We start from the raw sequence: 16,907 nt of genomic DNA, 5'->3' as shown, positions 1-16,907 counted from the left end.
TGTTCTGCATTAGTGACACTGAAAATCAGAACAGTTGGTTTTTGATAACCTTACAGTTATATTCAACTATTGACTCCTCTTTCTTGCTCAAGCAGCTAAATTTGGCCACTATAAGTATTGCATAGTGGGTGCATACCTCGTAGATTCTGGCAATTCCACAAATAAGAGTCACTTCTCCAGGAAATCGCTCTAACCCTTGCTTGAAAAGGTTCAAAGCTGTTACAGGCTGATCCAAGCGCAAATACACCTAAGCAAATAAAAAGTGTATATAGATGTCAAATGTCTGACTTTTATACATGTTCTGTTGTTTAACAAGGGACATAAATAAAAGGGATGACATCTCCATTTATGCAGTAAACCATTAGCTGGGATGATGAATAATACTGGGAAAATAATGGAGTGAACACTGAATAAATATCTGTAATGAAGATAAAATAGGCTACTTAAGATAATTAAATTTACCTCATACCGTCTATACATTATTAATTTGAATATTACTAATTTTAAATATCTTGTTTATTATCATATGTAATATACTTTCACACTGAGGTGAAGGTATCACCTTGGATATTTCCCTGTTTAATGTATTTTCAAAAACTTCTGTTTAGGCTTAAAGAACTGTAACTTCAGGTTGATAGTTCTGGAATATCAGAATGTTTTACTTAGTCAAATAAGACTGCACTGCACAGAGCAGTGACACTTTCAAGTCTCTACTGCTCAACCAACCCCCTATGTCACAAACAATAAAAATCCTGTGGAAAGAGGGCAGTTTTGCCTCTGTGATTTTGGCTTCTGTGTTAATTATGAAAATGTGCAATACAGATAATAATTGTGTGAGAACTGGACATCCAATATGTCCAGTGTTGATAGGGACCACCCCAGCAGCCGTCTGAGAGTGCAACTGTAAAGCTCTCCTGCTTTGGGGTATAGTACACACAGCTGCAGCAAAGAGAAAAACCCTCCACACATGCTTCGGGAAACTAGATGGCTAGAATGATTTATCTATCTCCCACTGAGTAGAAAAGGATTTTGTTAATGAAATAGTATATTAATCAGTGCTAATATTTGATACTATTAAAAAGAGAAAGCATCTGTGATTGGTATCCTGAAATAACCTTTTTGTGATGAAACGTAAGACAAATATCAATGGTAACTGAACACCTGAGAAATCTCCAATCATGACTTCTGCTTTTGCCCTTTAACTTCATGGACTTCTGACTGCCAACAATCACAACTGGACATTGTTTTTTTTTTTGCAATCCCATAGATATATACTGCTGTAGACATTTGCAAAGAATTATTTCCTATGACTGCTCAATGACATACTTAATTGCTGACAACTGTGAGTGTCTTCCAAGAAAGGGACTGCCATTCCAAGTTGGTCATTGGCAAAATGAAAAAATGTAGGCATTTTTTAAACTCATTCTGCTAATGTCACTCACATTTCCTGTATTAAGCTAGAAAACAAATGCCTTCTTGTGAAAATCTATAAAAGAGCAAGGGTTTTGGAGGGCATGGTACTTAGTAGATTAGAACTGCACTAATTACATCATTAACCATGAATGATGCCAATTTAAAAAATGGACAGTGTGAAACTCCCCTAGATCTGCCCCTTTTTAATACTTTTATCTTTGTTTATGAAGTATGTTTTCTGAGCATTAATGACTTAAATATGCTTTATTGCTTTATCTAGAGGTTGACTCCTAAGATGTACTCACTACAGATGCTAAGATCACACAGCCACAGTACTCCACTATGTAATTCCCATATCCAGTGTGATACCACACTGTCCAACACCTCTGTAGACAGTAGAGCTGCTCTGTAGATTAAGTGGCAAAAGAAATTTTTAAAACAAGGTGGGGAAATTTCCATCTACTCGGAGTTACTTTGGAGAGACCTGCTCTTTAAAAGTACTACAGCTATAGTAATTCTGGTTTATACACTAAAAGCAGAACAGCTCCACTCTCATTTTGGTCTTCCATTTATCTCTTGTAAAAATATCCCACTTCCAGCTCTTCTAGGTAATAAAATACTGTGACTTTGCAGCAGATCCTGACTGCTTTAAAGACTCCTATATTTTTTCTTTTGGTCTTTTATAATTTTGTAAACTACATTTCAAGGGAGAGATACCTTTCAAGAAAATAATAAAAATGAATATAAACAAAACTAACCAGTATCATAGTGTCAGTATATTTCCACAGATCTTTATGCAATCTTATTAATTTTTAATGGCTGCTTAACTCAAGCCTGATTTTTCCAGTTCTGTTAAATTGAGCCATATCTCATTGTCTTACTCTATTGCTTGTCCACTGACAGACACTAAATCATGCTGTGCAATGTTTTATACTTGAGCAAGCTGGTCTATAGAGTGGCAGGTGGAAGTTCAAATGCAGCTCCTGCCTGAGCTAGTACTGATGTAGGGGGATGCAAATCTCCTGTAATGAATCACTGTTTGTTAACCAATTACTCTGCCAATTTAATAATTCTGTGGAGTTCATGGAGCAAGTCCAGAGAAGGGCCAGCAAGATGATTAGAGGGATGGAACACCTCTCCTAGGAGGAAAAGCTGAAAGAGTTGAGTCAGCCTGGAGAACAGAAGGATGTGGGGTCACCTCATTGCAACCTTCCAGTACCTGACAGGAGCTACAAGAAAGCTGAAGAGGGTCTTTTTACAGGAACATGTGACAGGACAAGGGGGAATGGCTTTGATGTGAAAGATGTGATGTTTATATTAGATAGTATGAAAATATTCTTTACTGTGAGGCACTGGGACAGGTTGCCCAGAGAAGCTAGAATGCCCCATTCCTGACAGTGTTCAAGGCCAGGTAGGATGAGGCTCTGAGCAACCTGGTCTAGGGGAGGGCATCCCTGTCCATGGGGGAGGGGGGAGGGATTGGAACTAGATGATCTTTGGCACCCCTTCCAACCCAAACTATTTTGTGATCCTATGTATTTTGTAGAATGACTTGTGATAGAGACAGGAAAATTAATAAGCTTCAATGAACTTCAAACAGTATTGAAGACATGTCTCTAGATAGCAATGATGATCATTTAAATGATCAAGAAATGTAAGGTACATATGAATATCTGAATTAGCCATCCAGTGATGACTTTTGGACAGGCCTGTGACAGCTGGCTTAAGGAGAACTGATAAAGAGCAACTGGTTTCACCTCATTCTAGGACACGAAGAAAAATGCAGTTTTAGTTTCTCACAGGCCACCTTTTCTTGAATGTCTTGGAAAAGGTTTAGAATCCAATGTGTACCCTGGTAAACAAGTAGTTCTGAGACTCAGCTGTGCCACTTGTTCTGTTAAAGCTTTTAATGCCTTTATTTCAACAGAACAATCCCTATTTCAAGGTTTCTGATTGATTCCTTTAAGCTCACTTTGTTTTATTTTTGCTTGTGAAACTAGGATTTTGAGCTTTACTCTTTATTTACAAGTTTACTGCATTTGTTTCCTAGGACGCCATATATAGCCACATTGTTCATACTGGAACTCCAATTTTTTTAGCTACATAATCTTCACTGGAGTTTAGAACAAAGAATCCAGTAACATAGGAGATTTTTTTAAATCTTGTTTGTGCAATCTGGGAGCTCTAAAATAATTCTGTAAACTATCAACTTCCATTGCAATTGTCAGCATGTATTGCCTCGGGCATGGAGATCATACACTTTTAAACACAATGATGTATCTATGACTTACTTTTGCCAAATACAAGATCGTATCAACCATGTCCTGCTGCTTGAGGGCTGACTTAAATTGTTTTTCGGCTTCACGATATAATCCCAACCTAAAGAGACAACAGTTACATATAGAAGGTACTTGTTTATTGGGGTTTTTAATATTTCTTTAAAAGCTTATTAAATAATGAAGCAGTTCAAACTAAATCAAACATGAACTGCCTGAAAGCACACTTTATGACCACATATTTGTGTGCATGTTAACAAATACGTCACTATATAAAGATAACAAACAACCATTCAAACTATAAAAAAGAAAAAACCATTAAATCCATTAAAGGTATAACAGTGGGTAGTTGTTTTAAGAATTGCTAATATTTCTCATTATCCTACTCTGATTTGGTGCTTGTGTATGGAGTGCCAGCCTGAGGCCTTCATCATATGTAATTCTGGCCGAAAGTGTCTAACATGAGTATTTTATTCTGTATTATTTCATCAATCTGAAGTGTTCATCGACAGGTTATTTCTCAAACCAATAGTGCAATATTTATCTTATGCGGTCTGTTTTAACAGTAGTTCTTTGCATTTATTGACTGACTTTTCAAATAATAACATTAAAATCCATTAACAAAGGTAAAATTGCAACTAATTCAGTTCCTCAATATGGATGCCTTTATCTCAAGCAGTGGTCTATTTGTACATTAAAGGAGATTTAACTGTAAGCACAGCACTCTCCAAAAAGACACTTTCTGAGCTATTTCTCTCTGTTCAGCACTGCCCAACACACTCAGCAGTACAGGTCCTGCACTCACAATCACTCACCACAGAAGAAATGAACAATGGCTTACCTATAGTAGCACTTTCCAATTTGGACTTTCCACCACCAGTCTTTGAACTGTGCGTGCTCAGTGGCAAGGGCTGCCAAATCTAGAGCCTTCCAAAACAAACCCATCATCTTAAAATTAATGTTTACACAAAGAAAATACGGTAAAGATTTTTGTGAAGAGAAATTTTTGAACTGAAGTCCAGTTAACTTGAGGAGGCACTGCTTTTCTTTACTACTTTTGTAGTTCAGTGCATAAAATAGCTGAAAGGACTATTTGTCCCTATAAAAATAAGCAATCCAAATAGTTTCCTCTAAATCAAAGAGAAAATAGAAAATTAATTTGATCAGACTCCTGCAGTGCCACTTCAGAACATACTGTTTGTTTAAGCATGAACACTTTTTCCAAGTTTCCCATGCTTTTCTAGTAAAAGTTGTTAAAACCAAGTAAAAATAAACTGAAATAAAGAAACAAGTTCAGTGAGATTGAAATACTGTACAAATTTTCATCTCATTGCTAATACCCGGTTGCCATCACTTCTGGAAACAATCAAATGTGTATAATATGAAATACTTATTCCTTTAAAAAGTCTATAATGTAAACAAATATTTTATTACACAAAAAACAGAGAAATATGCTAAGAAACAAATAGCTATTGAAGACAGTGGAGGTCTAAAATCTCTTTGGTGTACTGGAAAAGCAGTTAAGCTAATCAACAGGCTCTGATCAGCCACCACAGCCAGAATCTATGGCCTATCATGTTTTAGCTATAATTTCAAGACCTCTGTTAAAACAATTATATGTCTCTTCTGTACCACAACCTACCATAGAAGCACTTGTGTTTCTTTTTTATCTTTTTTTAAATTTCATTTTGTCTCAGAACATATCAAAGCCATATTATGTTTGTTATATTTTCAGGATATCATCAGAAGCAGGGTAAAAAGCTTTGACACAGTGTTTTTATAACAAAGAACTGACCTTTCTTGCCTGCTTTTTTTGGTAAACACTTTGCAGACCTCAGAAATCAGAAACAAGTTATCTATTAGGAGCTATATGTAAGAGTTCTGTGCACCAGTCACTCAGTAGCAGAGAAACAAATAATTCTAGGAAAAAATAATATGAATATTGAAATGCTGTAAGAGCCCAATTTAGTGACATCTACGCCTACGCTGGATTCCTATTCTTTCCGCTAGCCAAATGAGGCTACAAGTAGTCAATGGGTTTAGATCTGACATAATGAAGAAAAGTCAGTGGAGCTAGATAATTCAGACAAGTTGCTCTCTTTTGCCTTTGTGAGAAATAGTAATTTGTTTTCTGTAGCAATTCAGGATTAGTAGTTACATCAGTGCTAAGAGAAAGAGATAGCTGTCATTCCCTGCCTCTGTGACAGGACAGAGAAAACTCAGGTAAATTTACAACTCTGAATTCACTGTATCCTCAGGTTAGGTGGGATCCTTGAAGGCCATAGATGGCAGCTCTTATCTTGGTTGGCCTTTGTTTCTTAATGTCTTTGCAAATTGTCCAGCAGTGCCTTTGGATGCTACAACAGTAATGGGGAATAAGCTTGCTTCAAGACAGAAATTGTCCAGATACCCTTCTGGACAGATTCATCCTTTCATATAAAGATATATAAGAAATTTTGCCTCAGTCCTGGAAAATCTGAGAAAGTAGTTGATGTTAAAACATTGGTTACTTTTGTTGCATTTACAAACGTATAAACAATGTGGGTGAGAGTCAAATATCACACCTGCTCCTAATGCAGCAGGAGCAGCCACTTCAGAGGAGTAAGGATCTTACTGCAAATACTGTGCCCCAAAGAGCCTTCCTCAGAATTCTCTGATGGCAAGGGCTCAAGGAAGACTGAATTTCAGAAAATGTTCCCTTCTGTAACTACACTTTCAGGTTTCTTTCTGGTACCCTAATTGCTTCTGATAACTATTTTATGCAAGGTTAACAATTTTGGCTGTGATTGGAAAATGGGAAGTAAGACTGATCCAGGCTTAGTAGACAGCAGTATCAGCAGTTTATCTGTCCATGCAGATCTTCAACTCTTCCTGGGATCTTCCAAGAAACACAGCATGACTTCATTTTGAAGTTAGTTTACGAAATTCAATTCAGTTTTTATATTTTCAAATTAATGAAAAAGTTAAGGAATAGGAAGATCCTGGTTTTGATACTTTACAAGCAATTACAATAACTTCAATCAAAAAAATTCTTCAATCAAAAATCAAAGTTACAAATACTTCTAAAAAGTGTTTGCCTGAGAAGGCTTCATGCATACTAATAGTTAAAAACTTCTGTTGATAATACTAGAAAAGTTTTTTGACAATGTGGCCCTTGAAACATTAGTAAATGGATTAAAATTGTCTTTTATAAGTAAAAGCTTTCAACTTGCCATGTCAATACCTACTGCTAGCATATTTAAATTTCAGTTTGCTGCAAATTTTGGGTTTTTAATTGTACAGTTCGGGTAGAAATCAATGATCAATCTGCACAACACATTAATTTAAAACCAGTCCATAAGAGCAGTAGTGATATGTCTGTCCTGCACTCCTATGCATTGCTGGACGTTGGTGTAGTCATATTAATAACTGAAAGGGAAAAACACGATGGATTTGGAATATCCCTTTTAAGGATTAATATGCCCTTTTAAGGATTTTTGGTTGTAATACATATATCAGTTTGAAATACTGATTGTTCTGAAAGTTTTAATAAACTTTGGGATATAACTCATCATCTGGACATACTGATGAGCTGAAGTTGTTATTGTCTAGAGCACTGAGCATATGCAGAGTCCATTCCAACAACAATCTTAACCCTGAGAAGCTTTTCAGAACAAATTTATTTTACTCTCAGTTCTTATGTTTGGGCAAATAAAAATGTTTAAAAGCCCTGATACTTGGGGGATTTTTTGTTTCCTTTTTAAAAAAGATTTTCGTAAAGAATGAAAATTAATGTAGACTCTTTAATTGTATTGTGCATGATTCTGAGTTTCTTTTTACCATTACTTTCTTTAGCTAAATTGTATTATAACTAAGACTTCCAAACTATCTACCAACTGTAATGCAGTATAAAATAGCCTGTAGGGTTGTGGCAATTCACTATTATATTGCAAAATTAAATTCGTAAATGTACAGTTGTGTGAAGCAGTAATTTCATACAGAGTATTGTATGCACCTAGAAATTAAATAGATGGAAACAATAGTGAGCATCTGCTGGTTCTTTCATGTGCTGTTGAATGGCAGTAATTTTCCCAGCAACAATTATTGATTAAAGTCTTATTTGTAGACAAATGAACACCAGATAGTCTGTAAGATAGATGGGGAAATTACATTAGCCATAATCAATTTAGCACAACTTATTATGGTGTGTCTTCTGGATTTCTCTGTTTTGTAGATTAACCTTATTCCATTTAAAATATATTTGTATCAGAGAGTACAAACTAAAAAGTATTGAGAAAAACTAAGGAAAATTGAGATGTCATGACTTCTGGCCACAAGTATATATTGTACAACCTTTGTGCTTCCTCAAGCCAAAGTGTTTTGTCATCATTCCCACCTGAGAATAATGGCAAAATATAATGTCACGGTCTAACAAAAAAGGTAGCAACAGAACTATTTCTGGACAAGTCTTTGAAACTGCCCTGCTCTTGCAGCATTTAGCCCATAAAACAGCTTTTAGAAATAGCTCAAGAAGTACAGAAAGTCAGTTATTAAGTACGTGTTCAAAAGGAAACAAGTCAAGAACAATAATGGATACAGAAATAGTATTTTCTTCAGACAAGTCTTTAATTTTTCATTACTTAAGACGAAAGACTTTTGAATATATTTTGAAATGCTGAAAAGCTCAGTGCTTCTGTGTTCTTGCATCCCCACGTTTCTGATAATTAATAGATTACAGATATATTTAGTTTTAATTTGAACCGATTTCCTCACACTTCTTATCCAGTTGAATGCACATTGATTAATAGCAATTCTCAACTGAAATTGCTGAGTCTTTTTTTTAGTTTCTATATACTGGTTGAATAAGAAACAGAAGATAAATAATAAAACTGCCTTTGTTTCTCAAATAATAATGCAAATGAGAACAGTACAGCCTGTTCCAGTTTAGCACAGTGACAAAGAAAGGATATTGTCACTTCTGCTTTGTGTTTTATTTGCAAAACTGCAGGAATTGTATTCTATCAATGTAGAAAGCCCAAAATAAAGATTTTTCAAACTTAAGATAATTTCCCAGGCTTACAAGCCTTTCAAAGTCTTTCATGTCATTCAGAAAAGTGGTGGGTTTTAAGAATGTCCATCATCACAGAGCAGCAGGAAATTCAAAGATGTAAGAGATGTCAGTGAATGTTCTAAAAAGTGATCAAGCAAGAGCCACATCAACTTTTAAAAGTTAACATATGTGCTGTTTCTCTGATGAACCCTATGTAACCAAATTATTTTCAGGGAGATGCAAGATATTGAATTTGTGAAATGCCATTGCTAGGAGAGGTGAATACAGTGATGCAGCCAAATTTTAGCAGATATGAAAGCGTTTTGTTTGGTTTTTTTAAGAAAAATTAATGCAGATGAGTTTTAAAAGGAAGGCAGAACAGTTTGGAGAATGGAGTTATATTGCAAATGTTGTAGAAAGCACATTAGAAAAATCATTGAAAGCAAATGAGAAAAAGCAAACTGAACAGCTGAAAATATCTCTTCAGAGATATACATTACATTATAAGGACACCTGGTTCTGTGATATGTGTGAATTCAACTCACAACAATATTTTTTTCCAAGAAGATGCAGTCATTAACCAAACACAGATCTCTTTCTCATTATAAAATAAATGGTGGTGATTAAGCAGACACCTCTTTGCTCAGGTGGGTAAAAAATTATAGACAGAACTTTTCCTGCAAGAGAGTAATTTGGGATTCTCAGCAAGGATTTCAAAATACATGCAGTACAGTGCAAAAACATCTTCCCATGTTTTCTGGAGTTCTTGGAAAACTACTTGCATTACATGAATCTATGTCAAGCCCACAGATCCTGCATGTCCTTTAAACGTAGGCACATGCAGCATCATATCAAGTGACCCTTTATATTTACTGAACAGGATTTTCAATAACAAACATCAATTTTTTAATTGCTAGTGGGCTAAAATCCAGGCACTTCCTTCATATTCAGTATTGGATATGTAAATGTTAATTTCTATTTCTCTCTGACATTTCTGACATTTGCACTTACTGTTTCAATGATATTTTGGATTAATAGTGCATTACAATTCAATCATCTTAAAAGAATGCTGTGCAATAAATTGACAGTGTACAACTATAATCATTTGATACTAGATTAAAAAGCTTCACATAGCAGTAAATTTGGAAATGATTAGGAGCTATGTCAACAATAGTAAAATACTTTTGGTGTGCGTTATTGATTAACTGGAGAGTTTAACTCCAGATCTAACTGCACACCAGCTAGTAGTATTGCAGAAAGTTCAATAACTCTTTAGTCAACTATGCATTATTGACATAAACTTCTTTCAAACAAACTTGGACATTTTGATTCCATTTCAACTGGGGGCACGTATCTAACATAGCAATGAAATATACAGGAACTTTATTAATACCCTAAAGAGATTATTTCCTGGGTGAACTGCCAAAAAACCTGTGCAATGTTTATCCCTTTCGACAGCTTAAACAATATGCACCCAAACTTGATCTTTCCCATTCAGTGCAGTAACATAAGAACCACAGGAGAAAAATTTTGGATAGGTTAGGAGGGAAACTATAATTAGGAAAATACTTGAAGAGTAAGTGTTACAGACAAGCGTATAGACAGTATAGTCTTCCTCTTGATATCACAAAACACCTCAGCACTACAGATTTACATTTCTTGAAAAAGTATTGAAAATCCTATTGATATTTTATTTTTATGTAGTTTCACCAAATGCATTTTCTTTCTATTCATCCAAATGCATAAGCAATCATCTCAGGAGTATAAAATGCCAATTGATGTTCAACAATACCTGTTTTGTCAGGTATTTCCACCTTCCTCTGTTAATGGACAGTCTTTTGTAACTTATACTAAAGCCTCAGGACTCTGAACTTTCTAGGCAGTTGAGTTACCACTCAGGTCCAATAAATTCTGTTAACATGAATTCAGTAGATTCAGAGACTTTTGCATATTGATAGCTGAGGGACCCAGTTGTAAGAATTAGAATACTTCACTTCTCAAAAAAGATAGCAATCCATATCTTTGTATTTGCCAATTATCATTCTTGGCTATCACCCCTGTAAGAAAGGATTTCTCCCTCTTAAACAACTATTAATGCTCCACTTCTGGACTTGTGATGTGATACCTAGATCCTTAGTTTAGCAGAATACTGACAGAAACAGTTGTGTCATACATAATAAAATCTGAAAAAGGAACATGAGTTACTTACATTTTTTATGTCATTTTCATGGTGGAAGATATATTCAAACAATGCCTGCCAGAAGAATATTTAAAACCTTGTCATATCTGAAGAGCAAAACTGATAGTATTCTTTTAGAGGAATACAGAATGTTGATTATGCTAAGCAGAAACGAATTCTTTGGGAAAACATTCACATTCACACATAACAAATACTGACATTTACATTTATTTAATATTCTAGCAGGCAAAAACTATCTATTTGCTACATTGTCATCACAGGAAAGCATTTTAATGCCTAATTTGTTGCAAAAGATTTGTGGAATTGCCTCTTATCATTGATGCTTAACATCACTTTAAAGCAAAAAGACAGTTATAACTTGAAACTGAATATATATTTGAGAATCTGGTCTGTGCTGTTTTGGCACTAAAGACAACTCAAGGATATTATTTTTTTTCTGAGATTACTTTTTAAAGACTTTTTTAAAATGACTTTTTAACTGTAAAATCAGCCAATGTTCTAAAAAAAGCTTTTTGCAATGGACACTCAGATGCTTATGTAGTGCTACAACTAGTTAAATTAAACACAGGTTTATTAAGAATGGAAGCTGAGCAAACTTTGCCTTTGCACAAATTACTTTTTAAGTCCTACAATATTTTGGGATCTATAACGAAAAGAAAATTTTAAAATTGTTTGTAAATGATAAATAAATGCTAATAATATTGTGCTTCTGAAACTCAAGCACACCATCATAATACCAAAGCTTAAAGAAGTCACACTCATCACCTGAGCTGTGGTTAACTGCTTAAAAGCCCACAACAATTACACAGCAAAATAACTGCATCTTTGTTTCCTTCTGTATAAAGCTAATTAAGTCATACTACCTTGTAGCTGTTCTGCACTAGAATATTGGATGAGTATATATCAGGTAATGGGGGTGGCATTTTCAGTGAATAAAATGACTTTGAAAGATACTGGGTAACTAAGTGGAGACTGGAACCCTCTGTTCCCAAAAATGTATTATAGGTGATAGCAACACAAGGTTCAATTGAGTTGAACTTTGACCTTCCTCAGCATCCAAATCCCAAGTCTTAATTGCTTCAAAAGAACAGAACGTTTTCTAAACTCATTTAATTCATTCTAAAAAGCCAGGAGAAAATATTGCCTTATAAAGAAAGAAATAGAGAACAAGACCTCAGTCTCCTAAGGGCTTCCATGACCCTTCTGCCTGATTTTCTTAGACAAAATTCTTAAAATATTTACCTCCAGGAAACTAGAGAATTACTAATGAATTATTACTAGTATCTTGTGAGGAAAATACACCACAACCTACTTTTCTTCTAGTTTCAATCAGAAAAGACTCTGAACAGATGATTAAAAGACATTAAAGAATTATAAATAGTAACACATTTATAAGGAGCTTAGAATAGGTAGATAAGAAAAGAATAGACAAAAAAGAAGTAGTGGAGCATTTTCTCCTCTAGTTCAATAACAGAGAAGCATACAGTAAAAGTGTGTAAATCTAAAGTGACAAACAAGATGCTTTCTTGCACAGCTGACATGAAGAATTTACTGCTGTTATGCACATACTCTGACCTTCAAAAGGATTTAAGTGACTGAACATCACTTGGAAAAAAATATCTAGCATTATCTTAATAAACCAATTAAAAATCCACAAGCTAAAAAAGATAAAACTTTATGTTTCATACCAGAGAACTCCTGCTAACTGGGATTTACCAGAGGATTTCTCTGGTGACAGATGATATCTTATATGTCTACTATGGTGTTTCCTAGAATAGTCTTTAATGTGGTTAATGTTAGTCAAAAGAAGCCACATTTCTGTATACTTCAAAACATTGGAAAACCCAGACAGATAATCTAACTTCATAAAGATACAGCGAGGCTACTTTGCAAATACATAAGGAAGAATTATGTAGGAGGTATTCATACACTAACATGAATAGACTGGCTAACTATGTGAATTCAACAGCTGCAAGGTTTATCACCTTATGCAAGAGGAGAGGTGACAGCTCAAAAAGTTTTAAAACTTTAATCAATTATTCTTAACAGAGAGTGCAGTCTGCATTCTCACCTCCTGCTTTGGATTTAGCCCCAATGCTGTTTTGTTTAAAAAAAAGTTATAAATCTGTGTAGCTCCAAATTTAAACTTAGATCTTACATTCTGTGTGAAATGTTAATGTCATAATGTATTAGATTCATAATACTGACAAGTACACTTGCTGCTTATGGATGTTTCTATGACTGTTGATTTACATATTTTGGCTTAAGCTTCTTTTCATAGGAAACTGAAGGAAGACAAATCTGCCACAGAAAACGCTAATTAAAACCCAAAATTGTTAAAAATATGTATATTTCTAATTCCTGAGAGCCATTGAGAATATTTCCTCTGAAAGTTAACCTGCCTACTTAAACAGCATGTAGCTAGCAATCACAATTAAAAGCCAGTGGTCTTCAAGCACAAGAACTAAGCCTAGTTTTTATGGATGTGTCTTGTGCTTCTTAATCCTTCCCAGCTTTCTTACAGTCCCCCTGCTTTCCAGACTGATTTATAATAATGTGTCTGCTGGCTGATTGCCAGCAAGGACATAACTGGACAAAAAGCATGCAGTATCCTTTCAGCACTGATAATGAACTGATAGTCTGGAAGTCTTCGATTACCTCACCAGACTAGAACTTACTATATTTGATACCTATTCTTCTGCCTTGTTTGGTTATGAGGCCAAGGGACAATGATGCAAGCAGTGGGTGAAGGATACAGTGTAATTACACAAGATTCATTTCCTTTGAAAACCACACTGAAATGCCCCATATCAGTCTGGATCAGGCTTTAAAAAACTAAGAAATTTCCTGGTTGCTTATGAAAGAAAAACTGTTGACCAAAGTTTTGGACTGGAAGAGATATTTCTACCAGCACATTATTAGATACTGCCAGTCTTCTCAACAGTGTTCACCATTATGCTTCTCAAAATAGACTGAATTCATACTGGTTTGCTCACCTTTAGGCTGAGAGCCAAATATAGCTCCCTAGAGTGTGTTTGATACCTTGTGCTCCCTAGAGATAATTGCTTGATGTGTTGTGCAAAATGAGCTGTTGGCCTCAGCCCAACAGTTGTTTTTTATGAAGACACTATGCACAGAACACATGTTCAACCACACAGCTAGCTGGCTGTGTTGGGGGGAAGAGTCAACTGAAAGGCAACAATGATAAATCTTCACACAAATTTCAGCTCCCTACCACTCAGAGCTGAAACCTGTATGTTGGGCAGACAACCTGCAAATATCTGTTCTATTGTCAGATAGTTTCATTTCCATCAATCAGATGATCTTAACTGAAAATGAAGAAATATTCTCAACAAAAAAATGGTACCTTTTTACATAAAAAGTGTTAACTCATGCCATAAAAGCAAAGGAAAAAACCCAAACATTGTGAATATTTTTAGGCCAGGATTGCAATCTGAACACAGAACCATATTTCCAGACATTCTGCTGTGTATTTTTTGCTCCTGGCCTTTTGTTGTTGTTGCCCTTCACCACTCCCATATGCACAGCTCAAAGTTATTTACCAGTGGAATATTTTTTCCTATATGAATGTTTTTCCTAGGTTATAGTTTCACCTTAACCTCTTCAGACATACCTTCAATTTCAAGTCTGGTGAACACCATCAAAAAGTGAGTAACACATTATTTTTTTGAAGTTAATATCTAAGCCACTGTTCATAATTGTTTTTATCCCCAGTCTCATGTACATTTACATTGGAATGACACCAGAAAACAAGAAAAAGATATCACAACACTAACTAAAATTGTTACATACCTTTGCCAGTTTGGGTTTCTGAGCATATTTTGTTAAATTCAGTCGAGACAGATTTATGAAAGGGCCATCTGGATTTGTTAGCATTGAAGCCTGAGGGGGAACAAGAAGCTTTTTAAGTGGGAAGATCCCCCACACTTTTCCTGAAGATTTTGAAAATATTAATAGTATACAAAAAACCGCCAAAATTCCAGACAAAACATTTGCAGATTCACTGCTCTACTGTGCAGTACAGACTCTTCCTTCTTCTCTGTCTCTCCCCACTATTTCCATGCAGTGCCTAAGCATGTATCTTGGTAGTTGGGATACACAACCAAAAAAAAATCTTCAAGAAATAATTAGGAAGATTAGTTCTTACCTGCAATAGTGAGAAGATGCCACATTTTGCCATTAATGTGATTTTAATATGTATTACATATTCATGCTGATTGGAGTTTATTAATTTTGCTAAGAGAATGGGATAAATTAGTATAGACTATTCTCCTTATCTTTTGAAGTGACAGACCCTGAGTACTTAGCAAATGTTTAGTAGAAGACATTTATGGTGAAATCATGGGAGTCTTTGCATGGCCTTCCATGAATAAAAACACGTCTCAAAAAGCCTGTGAATTTGCAGTTTATATGAATCCTGGTGAACTTGTGAAATTATGTACATTTTTTTTATAAAGCAACCAGCAAATGCACAAGAAATCATATTTTCAAACTCTATATTGAAAAGAATTTAAAAAAATTTAAAAAAATTACAAACACTCCCCTCCTTCGAACGTGAGTTTAGAAGCAGCTTTTAAGTAAACTGTAGTGTCACTGTGCCAGATAATGTGACTAAGAAATCTTCCATTCTGGGAAAAGAGGCAAGCAACTCACCGTGCCCGGCCTGACATATCCCCCAGAAGCACTAGTGATTGGACGAGCTGTGAGAACTGTTCGAGGTGTTCTTATCGCCTGCTCCATGGTGCTTGGCCGTCCACCTTGTGTGCTGGGTCTCACAAATCCTGTAATAGGTCTTCCTGATTGAGTTACTGGCCTGAAGATGTTAAGTACATTATCCTTATGTTAGGTGGTATTTACTGACAGAGAATTTAAACTGTTATACCCAATACATATCATTTTCAGGAGTTAAGTTTATAATTTGTTCATTTTTAACTCGTCACATTTTTAAAAATAGACTATCACATACCTAACAGCTGGGCTGGGGCCTCCACCTTGGCTAGTTCCAGGAAGTTTCAAAGATGTTCCTGGTCCTACAAAATAAGACCATTTCTCACTTTACTTTGAGATACTACTCCCTTGTCCAGAGGACTTCAAACATGATTGTGTTTTACGATAAACAGAAAACCTGCAATTTCTTTATTCAAACTGAAGGGACAAAGAACTAAACAAAGAAGACAAACCCTAACTATTGCATTCTACTACTGATAAATTGATAGAAACCTGTCAAACAATAATATTGGTTTTCTTTCTTTCAAATTCTCCATCCTCTTCTCCATCGCACCTGGGAGAGTGAACAAGTGCCTGGGTGTATGCCTACTGGGATCGACACAAACAATTGTCAAGATCATCTTAGAAACACCACACAGTGCTGAAGTAAGAAGGTTACTGAAACGATGAGACCAAGCTAACTTGAAATGGTATCTTTTCTATCTGGCACCCAGACTTGAGTAAGTGAATCTAAACCTTCACCTACAGAGCAGATGGAGAATAGCATCTCACGACATTAGACCCTGGTAAGATCCCCATCTACAATTTAGAGCACTGTAATGTGTGAACTCATCCATATCCAAAGGTAATCAATGAAAACTCTGTACCAGCTTGAGCCCAGGTGAACTGACAAAGGGCTCCCCTTTTCACATATTTCTGTTTTGACTGTGGACCACTAAGAATTACTAGCTCCTGCAGGTAGATTTTCATTCACTGACATTTGATTGGGCAGTTTTTCTAACCTGCTAAGTGAATGTCTATGAGATGGTTTTAAACACTCAGTTAGAAGCAACATATGACATCTGTACCTTGCAGTCTTTTCACTGCTTGTTACTATGTACGGAAAGAAATGAGATTCAAGTTGACACAGACAATTCTTGACAAATCACTGTTACTCATCTACATATTTTCTATATACTTATGAACTGCTTTTATTGCAAATATTTCCAAGAACTGAAGATAAACTGATATGTAGACAGTT

At 35.4% G+C, this 16,907-nt stretch overlaps 1 protein-coding gene across 5 annotated transcripts in view; it reads right to left on the bottom strand.

Annotated features, from left to right (window-relative positions):
* TTC8 (tetratricopeptide repeat domain 8) overlaps window positions 1-16,907 on the bottom strand; it is a 38,822-nt gene that overhangs the window by 8,912 nt on the left and 13,003 nt on the right. For 3 of the 5 annotated variants that reach the window (XM_062494743.1, XM_062494744.1, XM_062494745.1), the window contains 7 exons: window positions 15,906-15,969; window positions 15,593-15,752; window positions 14,732-14,821; window positions 10,928-10,972; window positions 4,531-4,616; window positions 3,705-3,792; window positions 137-247 (listed from right to left, as the gene is read on the bottom strand). In XM_062494743.1, coding sequence (XP_062350727.1) covers window positions 137-247; window positions 3,705-3,792; window positions 4,531-4,616; window positions 10,928-10,972; window positions 14,732-14,821; window positions 15,593-15,752; window positions 15,906-15,969 — 644 coding nt within the window. The remainder of the gene's footprint in view (window positions 1-136; window positions 248-3,704; window positions 3,793-4,530; window positions 4,617-10,927; window positions 10,973-14,731; window positions 14,822-15,592; window positions 15,753-15,905; window positions 15,970-16,907) is intronic. The other 2 variants (XM_062494746.1, XM_062494747.1) reach the window with 1 other exon arrangement.

This window comes from Cinclus cinclus, chromosome 6 (genome assembly GCF_963662255.1).
Source record: "Cinclus cinclus chromosome 6, bCinCin1.1, whole genome shotgun sequence".
Taxonomy (NCBI): domain Eukaryota; kingdom Metazoa; phylum Chordata; class Aves; order Passeriformes; family Cinclidae; genus Cinclus; species Cinclus cinclus.
This window is presented reverse-complemented; position numbering and strand designations above follow the sequence as displayed.